The 20,971-nt window shown below is 60.9% G+C and overlaps 1 protein-coding gene across 1 annotated transcript in view; it reads left to right on the plus strand.

Moving 5' to 3' along the window:
* PRKAR1B (protein kinase cAMP-dependent type I regulatory subunit beta) overlaps nt 1–17,759 on the plus strand; it is a 62,862-nt gene extending 45,103 nt beyond the window's left edge. The window contains exons 7-10 of the mRNA XM_087817052.1: nt 3,278–3,338; nt 4,499–4,620; nt 15,854–15,935; nt 16,306–17,759. Coding sequence (XP_087673178.1) covers nt 3,278–3,338; nt 4,499–4,620; nt 15,854–15,935; nt 16,306–16,478 — 438 coding nt within the window. The 3' untranslated portion in view covers nt 16,479–17,759. The remainder of the gene's footprint in view (nt 1–3,277; nt 3,339–4,498; nt 4,621–15,853; nt 15,936–16,305) is intronic.
* Nucleotides 17,760–20,971: the final 3,212 nt, after the last annotated feature.

Here is a 20,971-nt window from a genome sequence, read left to right on the forward strand (position 1 = left end):
CTGACCCCCACTGAGCAGTTGAGTGGATGTGAGCAGATTAGGACCCCTCTCTGGGCCCCACACCTGGAAAGATCCTGAAAGGGCAGAGAAAGCAGCTGTCCCTGTGTCTCGTAGCAAGAGGAAGGCTTCACCACACTTCTTCCACTCACCTTTTCCCAGGGGCAGGCCTGTGCGTACTGACGCATGGTGAGCACCTGTTTGCAGAGCCTCTAACTCCATCTCACAGTGGGCAAGTTGATCTGAGGCTGGTCTCTGCCTCTCAGTGGGAAGCAGACCAGCAACCTTCCTGAGGTGGAGAGGCCACCGGCAGAGCTCTGGCAGCAGGTCAGGGAGAGGGAGGAGCCCATATCAAAGACACAGAGGATGTGGTGCTAGAACCATCACCCTTTTGATGGGGAAACTGAAGCCCAGAAAGGGCCAGACTGGTCTAGGAGTGTGGGGTCATGGGCAGTCTGGTATTGAACTTAGAGCATGCGGACCCTCCCGTAGTCTTCCGTCATACTCTGTGAAGTGAACACCACTACTGCCACCGCCACCATCACCATCATCACCACCATCACCATCATCACCATCATCACCACCACCCCCACCACCCCCACCATCACCACCCCCACCATCACCACCATCACCACCACCACCACCACCACCACCACCACCATCACCATCACCACCATCATCACCACCACCATCATCACCACCACCATCATCACCACCACCACCCCCACCATCACCACCCCCACCATCACCCCCACCATCACCACCACCTCCACCACCATCACCATCATCACCGTCATCACCACCACTATCACCACTACCACCCCCACCATCACCACCATCACCATCACCATCACCATCACCACCACCATCACCACCATCACCACCATCACCACCATCACCATCATCACCACCATCACCATCATCACCACCATCACCACCATCACTATCATCACCATCACCACCATCACCGCCATCACCATCACCATCACTATCATCACCATCGCAATCACCACCACCATCACCATCACCACCATCACCACCATCACCCCCACCACCCCCACCATCACCACCACCATCACCATCACCACCATCACCACCATCACCATCACCACCACCATCACCATCACCACCATCACCACCACCATCACCATCACCATCACCACCATCACCACCACCACCACCATCACCACCACCACCACCATCACCATCATCACCACCATCACCACCACCATCACCATCACCACCACCACCACCACCACCACCACCATCACCACCACCACCACCACCATCACCACCACCATCACCACCATCACCATCACCACCATCACCACCACCACCACCATCACCACCACCACCACCATCACCACCATTACCACCATCACTACCATCATCACCATCACCACCTCCACCACCATCACTATCATCACCATCACCACCACCATCACCACCACCATCACCACCACCATCACCACCATCACCACCATCACCACCACCACCACCACCACCATCACCACCACCACCACCATCACCACCATTACCACTATCACTACCATCACCACCATCACCACCTCCACCACCATCACTATCATCACCATCACCACCATCACCATCACCATCACTATCATCACCATCGCAATCACCACTACCACCTCCATCACCGCAATCATCAGCATAGGAAACAGCTGAGTCTCTCCTTGACAGTGGCTCAGTGAGGCTGGGACGTTTGTAATCGCCATTTCACTGAGGCTCAGAGATGTAGGTGGCACACCCAAACCCACACTTGTCCAGCTTGACAAGCACCCTTCTCTCTTAGATGGGCAGCCTGAGTGTCCAGTGCTGAGGCCCTGGAATGTGTGGTGGGGGGGCATCCCCAGGGCTTGATCCTGTCATGGGCTCAGTCTTCCCTCCTGGGAGGATGTGGCTCCTGTGTTTCTGGATGTTGAGGGGCACTCTGGAGACAGGTGGGGAGGCAGAGGTACTAGACACACTGCGTGCCCAGCGGCTTAGGTGGGAAAGGTCAGCCGTGCCATCCTGGAGTCCAGAACAGACATCTGTGGAAAAACCCTTGGTCCTGGGGCTAACATTCCTGCCCACACTTCACTGCTGTTGCATTTTTGTCATAGTTGTCTGGGGACAGGCATTTAGTGCCACGTGGCCTGTTCCTTGTGCCCTTTCCCTGTTTCTCTCCCTCCACCGTCTCCTACCCCTTGGGCAGGGCGGCCAGACCATGGGGTCTCCTGTTCCACCAGCCGTGCGTCTCGCCCATCCAGCGGGGGGGCGGGACAGAGGGACTGGGGGCTGTGTCTGCCCACTGTTCACACCTCCATGACCACCGGGCCACTTTTCTCTCCCTCCTGCCCCACAGTGGGGGCTCCTGCTGGCCCCATTTTCCATGTGAGAAAGGTGCCTTTTTGAGGGGACACCGTCTGACTTCCTAATCAGTCGTGGCTGCTTCAGAGTCTAGAGCCACAGCTTGAAGTCTTTGTGAGAGTGGGTGGCACTGAGAGGCGGGGGCCTGGGGACAGGCAGGGGACAGGCGGCCCCTGTGTCACCACTTGGAGGAGGTGACTCGGATGAGTTCCTTGAAGTTGCTCACTTCTCTGAGAGCTGATAGCGGAGCCGTCAATAAGCAAGACCAAAGCCCCCGAGTCCTTTCCAGTGTAGCTTCGGCAGTCTACCGGTCACTCCTTAGTGTCCTTAGTTAACCTGTTAGCCCTGCTCCCTGCAGAACCGGGAAGGGGGGGTCTGGGGCTGCGGCAGAGGCTGACAGCCACACTGGATGTGACAAATATTCAAAACGGCTTGAACCACATGGTTACTTCGCATGCTCAAGTTCTGTGGGGCCAGAGAACCAGCTTCCCTCACCTTGCACCTCTGTTCACAAAGGCCCAGGATGGCTGCGGGAGCTCCAGCCACCACCTCCATGTCCCAGCCAGCAGGACGGAATGAGGGAGGGGCTCTTCTCTTTAAGGATAGGTTTGATCGCCCCACCACTGTCGTTTATATCCCAACGGCCAGAATGTGGTCGGCAGTCCTGCAGGCGCTGGTGGGAGGCGCCTCGGGTAGCCTGTGTTTCTCGTGGTTTTCCGCTTGGGGACCAGGTGCTGGGCACTGGAAACTATAGCAGCTCCCTTGACTCCCAGTCATCGGAGGGGCTTTCGGGGTGTGGGTTGCTCAAAGGGTGTCCTCTGAAGCTTTCAGAGTCATGTCGGGAATCGGGACTTGTCGTAGGGAGTCGGGCACAAAGACCCACCTCTTCTGTTTCCCCTTCTCCGCACAGGGCAGCACGCTGCGGAAGCGCAAGATGTATGAGGAATTCCTCAGCAAGGTCTCCATCCTGGGTCAGTCTGAGCCCCTCACGCGCCCTGGGTGCCGGCAGGTTCTGTGGTCTCAGTGCTGGGCAAGTCGGGGATGGAGGGCACCCGCGCTGACCCTGGGCACCAGCCCTGACCCTGGGCACCAGCCCTGACCACAGGCACCCACGCCGACCACGGCATCCACGCCCGCCCGAGCACCCGCCCTGACCTTGGGGTTAGTTGAAAGCTTGGCTGTTGCAACGTGTGGCATCGACAGGAGTGTTAAAGCAGAGAAATCCCGGCTCCTAACCTAGATCTGAAACAGAGGCTTTGCGTTATATTTTTAGCGGCTGACCTACATAAGCAGCATCTGATAGTCCAGGCCGGGGAAATTTCTTGTGCCAAAAAAAGTTAATCAGGCAATCGTATTCCCTCTAAAAGGGAGCACATTGGGGTGGCTATTTTTTCCCTCCCGAGGGTTAGGGATGGATCGCGGCAGGAAGGGAAGGTGTGAGAAGGGTGGAAAGATGTGCCACATTTCAAAGCATTAACGATAAACTTGGCTTTGGAATCAAGGGTTTTGACCTAAAATAAGGGAGGCGCACTGTGCTCGGTGTTGCGACACCAACCAGTACGTGTCCTTTGAACGCTGACGAGTGGCGCGTCCTCAGAGCGAGGGGGCCTTGCTCCGGCCGCTCTGGATTGCTCCGGCCTGGGCAGCCCCTGGGCGGCACCCTGTGCTGTTTGCAAAGTGCAGGCGGCAATAAGGAAGGTGCTTAGTACTCAGGTAGCTCCGGCTGCAGCGACCTGTGTGAGAACAGCCCGTTCTAACACCGGCCCCTGGGGGACCTGGGCCCGCAGCTTCTGCTTGTTGTTAATTCCCACCTGAGGGTATTTTTTCCAGGGCTTTTCAGAGAGTGGAGGGGAGGGAGGGCTGAGGGGGGAGAGGGAAGCGCCCATGTGAGAGCGACGCACTGACTGGTTGCCTCCTGCACGTCCCGACCGGAGGCGGGAGCGACCCTGCGACCAGGTGCGTGCCCTTCCCTGGGATCGAAGCTGAGACCCTCGGTGTGGGGCTGGGGCTCTAACCACGGAGCAGCCAGCCAGGGCTCCTCCTTCCCTTGTGTTAGTTCCATCACCGCAGGGCCGGGGGGCGGTGTCCTCTGAGATGACATTGGGGTGACGTGCTCCTGTCCCCTCTCCAGAGTCCCTGGAGAAGTGGGAGCGCCTGACCGTGGCCGACGCCCTGGAGCCGGTGCAGTTTGAAGACGGAGAGAAGATTGTGGTCCAGGGGGAGCCTGGGGACGACTTCTACATCATCACGGAGGTGAGTCCTGCCTGAGCCTCGCCCGAGGGGCCCGCGCGAGGGCCACGTAGCCGTGAGCGTGGCTCTGGGGGGGGGCAGGCACCTGTCCGCTGCCCAGCCCACACCCTTGTCCTCCCGCAGCGGGCGCCGCCTGGGCAAGGGGAGGCCCCGCACGCCCTCACCTGCGCGGCTGCCTGAGACGGGGGTCTGCTCTGAGCACACGGAGTCCCCACGCCCGCACGTGTGATGACGCGCAGTGCACGTGACGCGGGCTCTAGGCGAGGCCAGTGGCAGCGCCCGTCAGAACCTGGGTGGGAGGGGGCACCTGGGCTTTCCCTGCGTGCGGCCATTTAGGGCCCGTGGGATCTGGCCCTGGTAGTTCTTACCGCGGCGCCTGGTCTGTAACGATCTCAGGTTAAAAGTTTGATTTTTAAAAGCGGCGCCAGCTTCTCAGCTGCACGCGCGTGACTCACTTTTCCCATCTGAGAGCCCTCGCCCAGGGCCGGCAACAGGTGGCCTGGGGCTGTAATCCGTGGCAGCCACGCTGAGCCTGTCACTGATCCGGGCAGGCAGCTGTCGTGGCCAGTGTTCCTCCCCGGGGGCTGCGCCTCCGCTGAGCCCGCAGGGGAAGGCCCTGCAGGACAGGAGCCCGGGAGGGAGGGGGTGACCTGGGACTGGGCGGCCGCCGTCCTGGATACTCAGCGGCTGGACCGTGGGAATGGTCTGGCCCATCTCCCCGCTCTGTCCTCGGGCGGGAGAGTCGCATGTCTCACGCTCATTAAACACCCGTCAGCTGTGTGCTTTGCTGTCCGGGAAGGGAGCCTCCGGCACGGCAGAGCGTGGCCTCACGCACCGTCCCTGCGGCCTGACGCCTGTCCCCGCCCACGGCACCGTGTAGAAAGCAGGCTCCATACGGTGTGAGCAATAGAGATAAAGTCCCGCGTGCTCAGGGTCTCCTTTCCGCCGCCTGCTGCGTCCCACAGGGAAGCTCTGACGGCTGTGCAGGGGGGCAGGACGGCGGGAGGGGGCACTCATCGGGGGGCATCAGAGGCTCGGGGGGGTCAGAGGGTCTTCTCGCACCACTGGAGCCTCAGGCGGTGCCCCGGTCGCCTCCCTGCCTCCCCAGCCCCCAGCCTGGACGTGTGAATGAGGGGTGAGTCCGCGCGTGAAAGTGCAGGTCATCTCCAGCCTGGAGAAGGGAGCTTGGGAAGGAGCCCCCCTCTCGGGGGGGGGGGGTAGGGAGGCCTCAGCTCGTTCGTCCTCAGAGTGGGAGCCTCATTCAACAATAATGTTTCTTAAGAAGGAAAAAGGAAGGGAGACTAAAACCACAGGCTCTCAGCTCCCCCGCCGGGCTGTGCCTTCAAAGACCTTGGTGCCAGAGGCGCTGCCTGAATCCTACCCTGGCCAGCAGCGAGGCCCCAGCTCCTACGTGCTCGGGGCCCAGCCCAGCCCCCCCAAACGCTACTTGAGGACAAAGTGACAGCTCAGAACACAGCTGAGGCTTTCGCTGCAGAGCTCGGGGACGGTGGACCCCGAAGCCCACATGTGTATCTTGTTAAGTCCCCTGCAGGTCTGGAAAGAGCCTGGGGTCTGTCTCGTGATTTTGGAAGGGGGTCGGGGGGAAAGCGACCTGTACACTCCACATGCAGCTGAGGTTGCCGGGGGTGGGGCAGGGGGGGACAGGCGGGCGGGTAGGGCGCTGTCCTCCCTCTGCGGACGGCAGGGGTCACGCTCAGCCATGCTTGGGCTGACCCGGGGACCCTCGGCCACAGGCCCCCAAGTTGCTCTGCCGACTGGGGTCTGGCCCTCTGTGATAACCGTCCGTGACCTCCCTCCATCTGCGGCCGTGGAAGTGGCCTTGGACATGACCCTGTCTCCAGGCGCCTGTGGGCCTGGCATTTCCCGGTGGAAAGAGCGAAGGTGTAGCTGAGGTGGAGGCTGGGCTGCTGCGCCGTGGCTCCGACACCTGCCCGAGTGCTTGGTTGAAGGCGGTGCAGGAAAGCGGAGGCTGGCTGCTGACGGCGCCTCAGCTCCCCCGTGAGCAGGGGACGTGGCAGTGGTGGCCGGGGGCCTCAGGCTGGTCTCCCCTCCGGGACCCTGTCCTTGGAGCCCGTGGCCCCGCTCTGAGACGACCCGGGATGAGGCTCGTTTCTAGCCTCTGGTCCTCCCGCTGCTGCCTTGGAATGCCGCCCGGCCAGCACCCGCCTGTGGCCGCAGAGAGGCCCAGCTGAGACCCGCGGGTGGAGCCAGCCCAGGACCCCGCTCGCCTCACGGAGCGTGAAGGCCGCCCTGACACACAGGGCCGGGGGCGTGTGGCCGAGAAAGGCGGACCCTCGTGTCCTCTGCCCACACTCGTCCTGGTGCTTGTGGCCCGTCCGGCCCGGGGACTCGTATCCACCTGCGCACTGTTTTTTCAACATTTGAATGAATAAACTGCCAGTATTTAAAAAACCAGAGTATTTGACGTAAAAATCTGGATCTCTGCTCCTTACAAATGTGGTACCTGGTCGCTTGGACTTGGTCCCTGCCTGGCCACAGCCAGGTGGGGCTGGGAGGCGACAGCCCCAGGGGAGGGGGCCGCCCGGCCCCCGGCCCCTCCAGCCCTGTTGCCTGGCTGGCGGCTCTGCGGCCCCCGTGAATGGTCTGGAAGCCGAGGGCCTGGGCCGCTGGCCAGTGCAGACAATTGTCGATTATTCTCTGTGGCCACGGCCTCCGTCCAGCTGGGTCCAAGGCCACGGGTGGCAACAGTGTAGAAATGTGTGTGTGAGGCGTAGATGGGCAGGGGTCCTCACAGATCACTCGGAGAGGCGGGCGTCCCCGCCCTGGGTACGCAGTCAGCCGCGATAACGGGACCTGAGCTTAGGATGTGCCAAGTGTCGCCTGAACCCCACCGCACGTGTGATCCGACTGCACCCTGTGAGGGAGGCTGGGCAGGGAGGGCTGGTCCTTTGCCCAAGGACACACACGGCAGCAAGTTACAGATCCGAGTCAGCCTGCGTCTTACTCCCATGTCCGGGTGGCTCTGCTCCTGCTCTCTTTGCTGGCAGCCCTGGCTATGTGTGTATGTGTGCACATGTGTGCATGCACATGCATGTGTGGCTTGTATGCACATGTGTGCACTATGCGCATGTGTGCACGAGTATGAGTGTGCACGTGTGCGCACCTGTGTGTGTGCATGAGTGTTCACGTGTGTGCGCTTGTGTGTGGTGTGCATGTATATGTGCGTGTGTGCATGTGTGCGCGCATGTGTGTGCATGTATGTGTGTGTGTGCATGTGTGTGCTTCTTGTCCTAGAACAGTGTACACACGTTCTGCTTCCTGTATTTCCAGTGTTTCTCCTCCCTCCCCCCCCTTTGGCTACTGATGGAGACCTGATCGTGTTTTCTTCTGGCTCTGGGTGCCGGGCATTGCTGCTGCTTGTCCATTAAAGGCTGTTAGAGTCGTTTTCATGATCATCTTCGAGGCCGTGTGGTTTTGGGCAGCAGATGCTGAGATTCCACCGGCTCTCCTGCTGCAGTGAGGCCCTGACCACCCTCTCTGGGGCTCCCGATGCCGCCTGCACAGAAGGATTGCCAGGGTTGGGCCCTGAGAGCGACTCGGTGACAGTGACCAGCCCTGGCCTCTGTGACAGGTCTCGGCTTGGTGGCAGGCCTGTCCTCCCGCCACAGACTGAGAGCATGCGGTGTGGGGGTGGGGCCAGCTCACGTCCTCGGCGTAGTGCGCAGGCCTCTGGAATGTAACCGGCCTCCGGAAGGTGTAGTTTTCACAGTGTTGTAAATGTGTTTGAAGTGGTCTCCTTGGCAACAAGGATTTTTCCCTTTTCCTCTGTGATCAACAAATTTGGTCAGTCACAGTGGGACCCGGCTTCACAGGAATCGGACACTCTCAGAACTTAATAGGCCTTTGCGACTCGGGCTGTGTGTCCCCGTGGCCAGGTGCAGTCCCGTGGCCGTCTCAGGACAGATGCATGGTGTCAGCCTGGCCACCAGCCCCGTTCTCTCCCCTTGCTTCTGTGGACCAGGTTGGAGGAGTGACTTTCGAGGGCCCATCCCATGGGGCTGCCGCCTGTGGTTCGGGAGGCTGCCTGGATGGCCCTGGGTTTGGGGACACAGCTGATCAGAGAAGCCAGGCCTGCACATCCCCCTGGACAGCCTCCGGAAAAGAGGCCATGAGTGTCACAGGTGGAGCAGAAGTTGGTGTCAAGGATGGTTTAAGGCTAACAGTCCCGCTCCCGAGGCCACGTGCGGGGTAGACACTTGTCTCAGTGACAACCTGGCTGATTGATATTTCAGTAAAGGAGAGAGCCCGCCCCAAGCATGGGGATGACCTAACGAAGGCCTTTATCCTATTAACATTATTATTTTTAAAATATGGTTTTGTTACCTTTTTTTGTTTGTTTTAGAGAAAGTGGAAGGGAGGGAGGGAGGGAGAGAGAGAGATCCATGTGAGAGAGAGACATTGATTGGTTGTCTCCTGCACATACCCAACCAGGGCTGGGGATCGAACCCGCAACCCAGGTACATGCGGGGAATCGAACCTGTGACCTTGGGCTGACCCTCTAACCACTGAGCCACACCAGCCAGAGCGGCCTTTATTCTATTAAAAGAGTTTGTGGAAAGCCTGGGATGGGCCACCCTGGTGGGAGCTGCTTTCTTCTCATAGGTTGATGGTGCGTCTCTTTGTTTTAATATCTTCTTTGCCCCTGTCCCTGTGATGCTCGTGAATCCAACTGGCCCATGGCCACTGGCCATCCACAGCACCCAGGTGTCTGGTCAGACACGAATATAGATGGTTCTGTGACGGGATTTTCTGGTGTGATGAACACAGACACCAACTTACTTTGAGCAAAGCAGATGCCCCTTCACAGCGAGGGTGGGCCTCGCCCCACCAGTTGAAGGCTTTCCTTAACAGAAAAGGGACCGAGGCCCCAGGAGGAGGGGATCCCACCTGCAGGTGGCCTTTGGACTGAGTCTCGGCGAGCTGTTCCTTGACACAGGTGTCTCCACGCACTTACCCCATTGATTCTGTTTCTCTGGAAAATCCTGCCTCCTCCGCCTGCCTCCTGGCTCTTCCAAAAAGTCAGGCCTCTGGCAGGTGGGTTGCAGGCCTCCATCTCAGGTTCCCTCTGCCACGTCCTTTGAATGGCCCTGTTTCCGTGCCCACAGGAACCTCCGTGCAGCCTGGGGGCAGCTGGACCCCAACAGTCGGTTCCCATAAAATCCTGAGAGTGAAATTCCTCTGCTCTCACGCCAGCTGCACCCGGGAGGCGTTGCCATGGAAACTCTGGATTGGATTTATCTCCTCTCAGCAAATTAATTTTATGAATGTCCACAAGTGCAGAAAAGCACATTTTGGAGCCGCGGGTGGCCCAGGAACCCCCCCTCTCGCCACATCTGCAGGGGGCGTGTTGAGAATTCACCGTCCTCTCGGAACATTTAGGCGGGAGATCCCCCGGCCCCCATGCACACATCTTCCCTCTGCACCTGCCACGTGAGGCACAGCTGCTGCTGGGTGGGGCCATGGCAGCCACTGGGCTGTTTATTTTCAGAGGAAGGAAATCCTCCAACCCACTTTCCAGAGGTTTGTCCGGTCCCACATGGAGAAGAGGCCAGGCTGAAGCAGAAGGGCCAGGGACGTGGACCCAGGAGGGAGCAGGGATCATCCCAACTGACAGGGAAGATGTGGGTGGGCAGGTGGGGCTGGGTATTGAAGGGTGAGTAGAAGTTTTCCAGATGGAGAAGGTGGGGGCAGGGCGCCCAGGTCTGGGGGGAGGGTGGGCACCAGGCCATGGTGGGGTGCAGAGACAGGCAGGAGGAGGCCTGCCAGACCATTGCTCCCCGTGCCTTGGGACAAACAATTTGGACATTCGCTCCCAGTGTCCACGGGTCAGTATCCCCACAGGGTCAGGACTGGACTTGGGCTCCGTCCAGTAGATGGTGTTGCATTTTCAAGGCTGATGCTGGACCTTCCCTGCTGGGGGAACTTACAGTGGTGCTCACTGGCCACGGGTCAGCGCTTAGGCGGCCCTCTCGGTTCAGCCTCTTTTAGCAGAAAAATAAAAACTCTCCGACTGCGCCGAGCTGGAAGGAACACTTTTCCAGATGGCCCGGCTGGGCGAGGAGTCAGACTGCGATCTGCCGCCCGGCCTGGTCACCCCCTCGGAGGAGCTCATAGAAGTGGAATCACACAGGATGCGTCCTTCTGTGTCTGGCTGGTTTCACTCCACACAGTGTACCCCAGGCTCATCCGCGTCGTAGCAGGTGTCAGTTTCCTTCCCTTCAGGGCTAAGATCCCATCGAATGGATGGACTGCATTGTGTTTATCCAGCCAAGCTAATAATGTTGGTGGCAACCACCGTGAGCACTTTCTGCACCTTCACTCTGTGTCACTCGTTTCTGTGTTTAGCCGATTGACCCTGTAAGTCCCTGAAGTAGTGACCGTTACCCTCCCAATTCACCAATGAGAAAAACCCCTGGTCCAGAGGACACCAGCCCCCTGAATCGTCACGCTCCTGACGCCTGTCATGTCGGGTCTAGCCAGAGCCTGGGCAGTAACTGGTGTCTTATTTCACAGCGGGGAAACTGAGGCTGGGAGAAGTGAGGGGCCACACCCATGGCCACCCGGCCGACCGGGGCTGAGGCCTGCCTCCGGAGCCATGGTGCCCAGGCAGCAGGGTCCCCAGGCCCTGGACACTCCGCCTGCCGTGTCCTGCTGAGTCTAGAAAAGCCCACAGTGACCAGACGGTCTAAGCAGCAATGCAGGCGAGATAAAACCCAATCCTCGGCCTGTCGGCGCCTTCGCCCGTGGCTCTGGGGCAGTGCTCTTGACCTCCGCAGCCTGGTACCCTGAGCAGAGGGCGGGGATACCCCAAAAGCTTTATGCGCCGCGTGGCCTCGGGCCTGGACAATGAGAGCAGAGCTCTGCGGGGCAGCCCTGCCCCTGGCCCGGGCAGTGGTGGCTGCAGCAGCTGCCCCTTTGGTCACCCAGCCCTGCTTCGGGCCTGAGAGACACGTCACTGCCCCGTGTACCCCGGAGGGGGTGCCAGCCCCGTTCCCAGGAGCCCGGTCACATCCCGAGGGCGGTGCCTGCCTCAGCACCGGGACACCCTGGGTTTGGAGCGGGACCCTTGCCAAGTGGGGCCTCTGCTGCCTCCCGATCTGGTGCCACCTGTTCCCGGCCTCTAGCCCTGGTGCCAGGCCCATGTCACTTGTGTTTTTTTCCCACGGAGGCTGTCGGATTGTACCCGCGCCAAGGCCTCGACCTCATGGATGATCCATTAAACGTTGGCACGAAACCGACCTTGGGCTGCTCACCAGCCGGGTGTGTTTTTGCAGTTGTTTTGACGACAGTTTGCAGCCCCGAGTGTGTGACGGACGTGCACAGCAGGGGCGGGCGGGGACTCCTGCTGAGGCCGACACGGCCCCTGGAGCAAGCGGAGGAGAAGGCTCGCAGCTGGGCCCCGACACTCAGAGGCGCAGGCAGGCAGGGCGCTCTCAGGGACGTGCCCGCCTTGGGCACAGAGGACGGACTTGGAGGGACACGACTTCCAGCGACGGTTGCGAAAGCGTCTTCCATGTGGAGAAGACAGCTTCTGTCCCAATGATCGCTTGTTTAGAAATGTGTGCACAGGGCTCATTTATGCAGAAGAGACCACAGAGCCGCCTGGGAGGTGTTCACAGGCACCCGCTATGTGGTCTGTGTGCATGTGAATGTTGCGTGTGTGCGCGCCTGTGTGTGCATGTGGAGGCCTGGTTGTGTGTGTGAGAGCGTGTGCGTGTGCACCTGTGTATCTCCTGTGGGCGTGTGCCTGTATGCATGTGTGCTGCTGGGAGTCTGTTTCTGCTTAAATACAGAAAGACGCCGGCAAATGACACATTCACCGAAAAGGCAAAGGCAAAGCAGGTGCAGTTGTGAGTTTTCCAGGCTCCAAGGGCTGTTGCCAGGGCCGGGATTTCTTGTGAATGCTGAGAACCTGGGAATCGGCATTTTGTCTCATCCACTCTTCAGATTCACGCAGAGTCTGTGCCCTCGCGGCCGTCCCGTTGGACGTGCACGAGGCTGTTTCCAGAGCCAAGGTGCTCTGACCTCCCCGGTGCTGTCACCGGCTTCGCAAACGAGGAAACAGGCTCGGGAGAGAAAGACCTTCGCCAGACTGTGGCTCGTGACCCAGGGCCCAGTGTGGGCTCCGGACCCGTGCGAGGTGCCATCCGGAGCATGGACAGGCCCCTCCTCCGTCTCGGCCGGACTGGCCGGGTTACTGCGTCTTTAACGCCTCCCCAGTACCTGCCTCCTTGCGTTTGTCTTTTCAGTTGCCTTTTAATTTATGAAAGTGATAGAATTTCCATTTATGGCTGTGATATGTAAGTAGTATTGGGGCTGGTCTCTCTGGGCTCCTTCACCCCAGGGCTGGTCTTGGGGCTCAGGTTCACCCCTTTCTGCATCCTGACGCCCACCGTAGGTGCGGACGCCGGTCCTGACTGCGCTCTGGCTGCTTGTTTCCGTCTCGGCTGTGATGACCGGTGTGGCTGATGGATGCCGATTCTGGTGCCCAGCCCTCCACGTGTCCCCGCTGGGGGTCCTCAGGACCCTGAGCCCAGTGCCTTGGGCTGGGCCAGGCCGGGCCGGAGGGGCCATCGGAGGGACCGGGGAGCCCCAGAGACCCTGCTCCATGAGCGCCCTCCACCAAGGCCCGATTGCTTTTCATTTTTGTCAGTCATGCCTGCCCACTCTAGAAAACCAGAAGGTCAGTTTTGTTTTTGATTTTATAGAAAAAATGTTTAAAAATAAAACAGATGAGCCCTGGCCAGTGTGGCTCAGTTGTTAGCGTGTCATCCTGAGCACTGCAGGGTCCCAGGTTCAATTCCTGGTCAAGGGCATGTACCTGGGTCGCGGGTTCAATGCCCAGCCCCAGTTGGGGGGCATGTGGGAGGCAACCAGTCGATGTGTCCCTCTCACATCGATGTTTTTCTCTCTCTCTCCCTTCCACTCTTTCTGGAAAGCAATGGAAAAAATATCCTTGGGTGGGGATTAAAAAAATAAAGCTAAAAAAGCTGAAAGGAAAGCGGGTCCTTTACCCGCCATCCACTAGAGCACGGCAGTAACCGCGCCCCGAGTCCTCCAGGCCGCGTCCTCGGGGCTGTGACCTGGTTTATTTTTAGAGCTGGGTTAGAATCAATAACTGAGAAATTTGGGGACTATGATCTGGAGTTTTGGCATGTGTGTTTTTCCAGCCCAAAAAATTCCAGCTCACTGTCCCCGAGGAGTCTGTGCTGCCGCTCGGCCGCCTGGGAAACGCCGCTCGGACGGGGCTGTTTCCAGGACTGAGCACGGCGGCTTCGCGGGCTTGTGTGGTCACGCCTGTCGCAGTGTCGTGGGAACTCGGCTGTGCTGCTGAGCGCCTCCCTGCTGGCCCATCTGCCCGCTTCTCTCCCCCTCACTGTCAGGCTCAGCGTCTCGGGCTGGCGTTCAGGGCAGAGCGGCCCCGGGACGGGGACATCCCAGGATGGGGACAGTGTATCTGCCAGCGAGGCAGCCTTAGCCGTGGTAACAAGCAGCCCCCCGACGAGGCGGCTGAAAGAACGTGGAGTGACCTGTGGGTCCTCGGGTGGTGGCCGCGTCCCACGTGGCCCCTCCACTGGGGGCTCTGCCACCGGATGTCCCACAACAGTCTTTGCCTTTGGCCGCCTTGGGTGGCGTTTCCGTCTTGTGGGGTTCCCACGATGCCCTCAGCCTGGATCTCGCAGAGAGGCCCTGTAGGCAGGGACCCCGAGCCCTGCCTGGTTCTCAGAGGCGAACGCAGTCCACGTGTGGGCAGAAGCTGGCCGGAGGTGGGCGGAAAGGCGTGTGTCCCGAGTGTCATGAATAAAAAGGCGTGGGGTGTATGGGGCACCCAGACCATCACACCCGCCACAGCGGCTCACTTACTGGGGGGCCGGCAGTTTCAGACGTTAGAACCCCATGGTGGCCGGAGCCCCTGTGCCCCCCTCAGCCGTCGCCCCCAGCGTGGCCCTGAGCCATAGCTGTGCCCAGGGCCTGGCTTGTGCTGGTGCTGGACCCAAACTGAGCACCCTGGGGGCTGTCCTGGTGCCTGGGGCCCAGGGCTCTGTTCCTTGAGGGGGCTTCTTGTCCTGGTGGCGGCATTCGTATTGGTGGAGACGGCGGTGGGCAGTTTCCACGGCCTGACCCATCCATCAGCTAGGGTCACGAACACCCGACGCCTGGAGCGGCGCCAGCCAGGGGGTCCCTCCTCGGGGGTGGGGGCTGTTCAGGGCACCGTGGCGCCACGGGATCCCCTGACCTGCCATCCCCCAGACGATGGCCGGTGGGCATTACACATTAACCAGGCGCGGCCAGCGGCGAGGAGGAGGCCGGGCCTGGGTGCGGGTGAACCGAGCCCACTTGGAAACAAAGTCACGTTTGCCGGTGCCGAATGGGCAGCAGCCGTGCCTGGACGTGCCCCGGCGTCCTCAGCTGTGAAGGGAACGCGGCACCGGGGAGGTGGGATGAAGGGAGCTGTGACCGACTGGGTGGCTCAGAATTAAAATTGGGAGGCGTTTGAGACCAGCCGGCGAGGGGCTCGGCCATGGGTGACACCGTGTGCGCTGGGCCGTTCGTGAAACGCCTGCCTGTCTTCACGATGGCTGGTTCCCGGTTACGGAGGACAAGGCGTCTCGGGGTCCCACCAACAAGGGCGGCCCCAGTTACGCGGCAGGCGAGGGGCCGGCGGCCTGAGTCCCCTCCACACCAGTGCCCTGCCCGGGACCTTCCTGCCCCCGGCTGCCCAGCTTCCGTCCTCCCACGGGGCAGGGGCGCTGGGGTCACGCGCTCCGGGCCCTGTCTCGTCCCCACAGCCGAGCGTTAATCATTGAGCCGGGCGAGGCCTGCAGACGCTGCGGTCGGCTCGGGAGGGGCCGCGCGCTCGCGGGTACGTGACCCTGAGGCCGGACTCTCCCGCTCTCGCCAGGCGTGACGCGTCCCCGTCCTTGGGACTTAGCAAAGGTCAGCTGCAGCGGCGTGTGGGCTCTCCCTGCCGCCATCGGGCCCGCCAGCCCCCGAGTTCCCGCGAGGACACGGGCCCCGGCCGGGAGGCACAGCAGCAAACCACGGCCAGCGCCGGGCCCTCCGGCCACGAGGAGGAAAACGGGGAATTCGGCGCAGGGGTCGCTAGAGGGAGGGGGAACCCCATCATCACATGGGACCCCCGGTGGGTGACCTCCAGCCAGCTGACCCTCGTGTGTCCCCTTGGCGTCCGCAGGGCACAGCCTCTGTCCTCCAGCGCCGGTCCCCAAATGAGGAGTATGTGGAGGTGGGGCGCCTCGGGCCCTCTGACTACTTTGGTGAGTGGGGAGCCCCCACGCTCGGGGGCCTGGGAAGGTGTGGAGATGGAGCCCTGCGGGGGCCCCGGGGGAGGCGGCCGAGCCTGGTGCGCGGCCTCTGCCGACCCACCATCCTGGCTGTGGGCTGTCCCGGGAGCTCAGGAGCACCCACGGGTGGGGGCGGACAGGGTGCTAAGTCTGAATGTCAGACTACCAAGGAAACGTGCGGGCGTGAGGAAAGCCCGAGCTCTTCGTGGGACACACTTATGCCGAACGTTTATTGGTTTGTTGGAATCATGTGACCAAGGGTCCTCGGGTTTTGGTGGCTTTTCCCAAATCCAGCAGCCGGGCCCCAGGCCAGGCCCCTGACCACACCCTCTGTCGCCCTCAGGGGAGATCGCGCTGCTGCTGAACAGGCCGCGGGCAGCCACCGTGGTGGCCCGGGGGCCCCTCAAGTGCGTGAAGCTGGACCGGCCCCGCTTCGAGCGCGTGCTGGGCCCCTGCTCCGAGATCCTCAAGCGGAACATCCAGCGTTACAACAGCTTCATCTCCCTCACCGTCTGAGCCGCCGGCCGCCCGCTGTGGCCCTCGCTTCCCTGTGGTGGCTCCTCTGTGTCCAGGGGCTGAGGGGGCTGGTGTCCCAGCAGCGTGGGGGCCGCCCCCCGGACTCCCGTCTGGAATTAAACCGTCACCTGTGTGCTTTGAGAACAAGAGCGAGTGAGAGACCACCCGGGCCGAAGAGTGGCTGCTGCCCCTCCCCACGTCCCTCCCATCTCGCTGTACCTGTGGGCTCATCCTGGGGGCCCTCCGCCCCTGCCCTCCTCTTCTGGGGCGTACAGAAGTGTACTTACCCCTGCTGCTGCTGAGGGGCTGGGCTGTGGGGGCCCAGGGGGCCCACGGGGTGAACTGGCCAGGTCTTGAGGAGCTGAGGGGAGGGCAAGGGCCAGGGCCATCTGGTCACCCTTGTCTCAGAGGCTGGCCAGGCCGCCAGGGTCTCAGGGCCCTGTGACGCCGGGTCACCAGGTCTGGAGTCTAACGTGGGTGACGACGTCCAGGGGGGTATCCCACAGGCCCCTCAGGCTTTGAGCGGGAGGTTGAGGCTGAAGAAGGAGAGATGGCCCAGGTTTCTCCCTCAGATGCTCCCCTGCCGCCCACCGGGTCCTGCTGAAGATGCTCCCAGGTCAGGAGAGCCTCAGGAGGGAGGCCGCAGGTGACCCCACCAGGTGTGCACAGGAGTCGATGGGATGCTCACCTGTCCTGGAAAGTCCACGTCAGGGGCCCTGGGACGCGCGCCAGTTTGCCAGACAGTCGGATCCTACCAGCACCCTCTGTGGGGGAGACGCCCAGGATGGGGGAAAACTGTGAGTTTAGGACTTTTCAGGACAAGTGAGCGCTGTTCCCTCGGAGCCAGGGGTCCTGGACAACGTCTACATGTCCCAAGTGTGCAAAGCAGCTTCTGGGAGACCTCGCAAGGGGTGTGGGGTTTCCTCAGACGCACTCGGTAAAGTTGTCAGAGCCGGAGTCCCGTGAAGCAGGAGGCCTGGCCCTGTGCAGTCCGTTATCTGAGCTCAGTCCCCTGCGCCCCGCACACCCCAGTCACCATCGATTAAATTCCCCTTCAGCGACAACCGAGCCAGACCGGCTGCCAGCCGTGGCAGCTTCTGGTGGCCCGAGATGCAATGGAAATAGTGCCGTAGCCCGACCTTGCTCCTGCCTGTGCCCACTGGGTGCCCGGCGCGAGGCAACCCCAGCAGTTGGCCGTGGCCGTGGGTGACTGTGATGTGTACCCGCTGTATTTATCGCGATGTTCTGTGCTGCATGTGCCATTAAATGTGCAATGAGGTACCTCCCGCCTCGTGTGGTCACTAATCACTCGCAGGAGGCTTTCCCTCTTGTTTTCATTGTAGTAAAATATTCATAACGTGGTCCTGGCCAGTGTGCTCAGTGGTTAGGACCTCAGACCGAAGGGTCCCGGGTTCAATTCCAGCCAAGGGCACGTGCCTGGGTTGCAAGCTCAATCCCTGGTCCCGGTCGGGGCGCGTGTGGGAGACAGCCCATCGGTATCTCTTCCACATCGATGTCTGCCCCCCCCATTTCCACTCTCTCTGAAAAGAAACAGAAAAAATATCCTCAGGTAAGGATTAAAAAAATATATTCGTAATATAAAACTCACCATCTCAACCATTTTAAGTGTCCGGTTCTTGGGCATTAAGTATGTTGACACTGCTGTGTGGCTGTCACCACGGTCTGTCCCCAGAACCTTCCACTGTCCAAACTGAGACTGTCCCCATGAACCACTAATTCCCTCTGCCCACTTCCAGCCCCCTGCACCCACCCTCCTACTGCCTGTCTGCAGAAACTAATTTTAATAATATATTTTATTTAACCCAATCCAAAATAGTCCCCCCTCGAGGGGTGGACCCCACCCTCCCCTGCAAACCTTGACCTGGCTGGCTTCAGTGACTGGGTCCTGGCATGGACGTGGGACCAACCTGGGCAGTGAAAGACACTTGGCCCTGTGGGCGCATTTTGGACTCTGCTCTCCAGACTGTGAGGCGATAATGACGCCTGTGCCGCTTAGAGCCGGCAGGTCTGTGCGCTTTGTTACAGCGGCCACAGGGAGCTCGTGCAGAGGCCCAGCTGGGATGAGGCGCGAGCTCTGCCGCCTGGAATGCCAGTGTGACCACCTGGGCTGCTGCTGCTGCTCTCCAGGCGCCCCGGGTGCCGGGGCTGGGGCTGGGCAGGGCGCCCCCGCAGTCCCCCTGCCTGGCTGGTGGCTGCAGGACGCCTCCTGTGCTGCCCGCGGGCGGGGCGGGGCGGGGAGGCCGTGGCTGTGGCAGCACCCTCCCCAGCTGGGCGCTGGGCCTGTTCCCTCTGGCACCAGGCGGGCACAGACCCTGTCTTGTGGGGCTTGTGAAAGCATGCTGTGTGTGCCTGAGATGACAAGCTGGGCGATTGTTCCTGCCCCCCCCCCAGGGCAGTGCCAAGGACCCTGGGAGGATCAGGCTCGGGGAAGGGGCCCACACTGGTGGGGCCACTGTCCACCCCACCTGGTGTCCTGGGGGTTGTGGCCTCCCCTCCTCTCTCTAAAGAGCCTAGAAAAGTACCCCAAATGCATCTGGAAAGGAGCACATGGTCCTCTGACCTGGGCGGGGGCGGCAGCCTGGGAGCCCTGGACACTCAGGTGGCATTTGTTCATTTGTCCCTCCTCTACAGTTCCCATGCCCTTCACACTGTCCTGGCGGGGGGGTGGCCAGGCTTCTTCAGGGACAGCATTTCCTGGAGGCTGGACTTGGCTAGAAGATTCGGAGCACAGACCTGAGCTGAGTCCAGGAGTCAGCAGGTGGCCTCCAGAGCCCTCTCGCTGTGGCCACTCCGGGCTCCATGGTGTCCCAGGGCTGCCCTGCTTTCCCTGCCCGACACAGGCCTCGTGAGTGGGCACCTCTGAGCCCCGGCTGCCCATCTGTGAAATGGGGGTGACAGGTTGCTGAATAGGCAAGAGGAGCTTGGTGGTCCAGCTGCACAGTTGTCCCTGCTGGGCAGCTGGCCTTCAGTGACAACCTTGCCAGGGATAGTCCCGGCCTCACCTCACCCGCCTGGGGTGGCTGAATCAGAGGGCGGGTGGTGACTCACTCCGAGGTTGGGCATTTCCCTCCCGGCCCCCGGCTGCTAGGCTGGGGAGATGGGCAGGCTCACTGCAGGGACCCGGGGAGGGGTGACTCCTTTGTCTGGGAGGCCCTCGGCTGTGGTGACTTGGTCTGACTTGGGGGTCCCAGGTCCTGGCTTCTGGAGCCTTCTCATGGCTGCTGCAGGCCACAGGGGCTCTGGTCCCTGGGACTGAGATCCAGACAGGCCCCGGAGTCTGCCATGGCCTCATCAGAGTGTAGCTCATCCCCACCCCCTTCCAGGAAGCCTGTCCTGATGTCACCAACCCCTCTTGGACCTCTTGCCTCCTTGGATGTGAGAAAATTAGGAAGTTGGTGACTCACTTCTCTGGCCCAGCCACACCTGGGGCAGACCCCTCTCATCTGGCCTGGTTCTAACTTGAGCTCCAAGGGCAGGGAGGCTTCCCTTAGTTTCTCAACCTGGGTGGAGAGACTAAGACCCATAGCATGACTGAGGACCACGAATGCCCTTTTCATGGGAATTTTAACAAAGGTGGATCTTGCATGTATCCAGTGGATCTTCCAGTCCATGTGTAGGACTTTCGGCCACGTGGAAGGTCACTGGGTCAGCCTCAGGGACAGAGCCCTGTGTCGTTCCACAGACCTCCCTGCCACCCTCCTTAGTCAGACTGCCCTTTCCTGCCCCAGTTGGAGAAGTCAGGCTGGGGTATTTCTGGTATGCACTGGACAGTGAGCTGGGGAGTCCCTGACCTCCCAGGTCGTGACCATGCCAGCGCCAGAGGGCACAGGACCACGGGTGTAACAGCCTGACCCACCTCGTGTCCTGGTCCCATTTCTCACCAGCTCTGTGGCATCAGCCAGCTCCTTCTCCTCCGGGCCTCAGCCGTCTCATTGGTGAAGTAGGATCATAACCCTCGCCTCCTGGGGCTGTGTGTGCGGGTGATGGGTGTCAGCACAGTGTTGGGTGCAGGTGTCGCGTGGACAGCACCAACCATATCCCACATTCACGACGCCTCCCCGACATGTCCAGTGTGCAGCCTGTGTGTCCACATCTCTTTGGCTGCAGGGTGGCCCTGCAACTGCCCCCGACCTGGAGCACCCCTCCCGCACCCCCGCCTTGGTGCTGCAGCACCCCCTCTGAACTGACACCTGGTGATGTGTCCCCTCCCCTTCTCACCGGGCTGCCCTGGGAGGATGTCAGGGGAGGGGCGCTCAGGGGCTGCCCAGGGGCCCCAGTGGTCGAGGAGACAGATGTGTCCTTGATCCATGCAGCTGGTGGGGTTTGCAATTGCTTGTAGCACTGCCGTGGAGCTAGAGGCAGAAATACCTGGCTACGGATCCTGCAGGCTGGGATGGTCTCCGCCCGAGGTGTCTAGGCCTCCGCTGGGGGACATGAGTGACCGGGGGCTCGACAGCAGGAACATCTCCATC

The sequence above is a fragment of the Miniopterus natalensis genome, chromosome 4, assembly GCF_054644295.1.
Source record: "Miniopterus natalensis isolate mMinNat1 chromosome 4, mMinNat1.hap1, whole genome shotgun sequence".
In the NCBI taxonomy this organism is placed as follows: Eukaryota; Metazoa; Chordata; class Mammalia; order Chiroptera; family Miniopteridae; genus Miniopterus; species Miniopterus natalensis.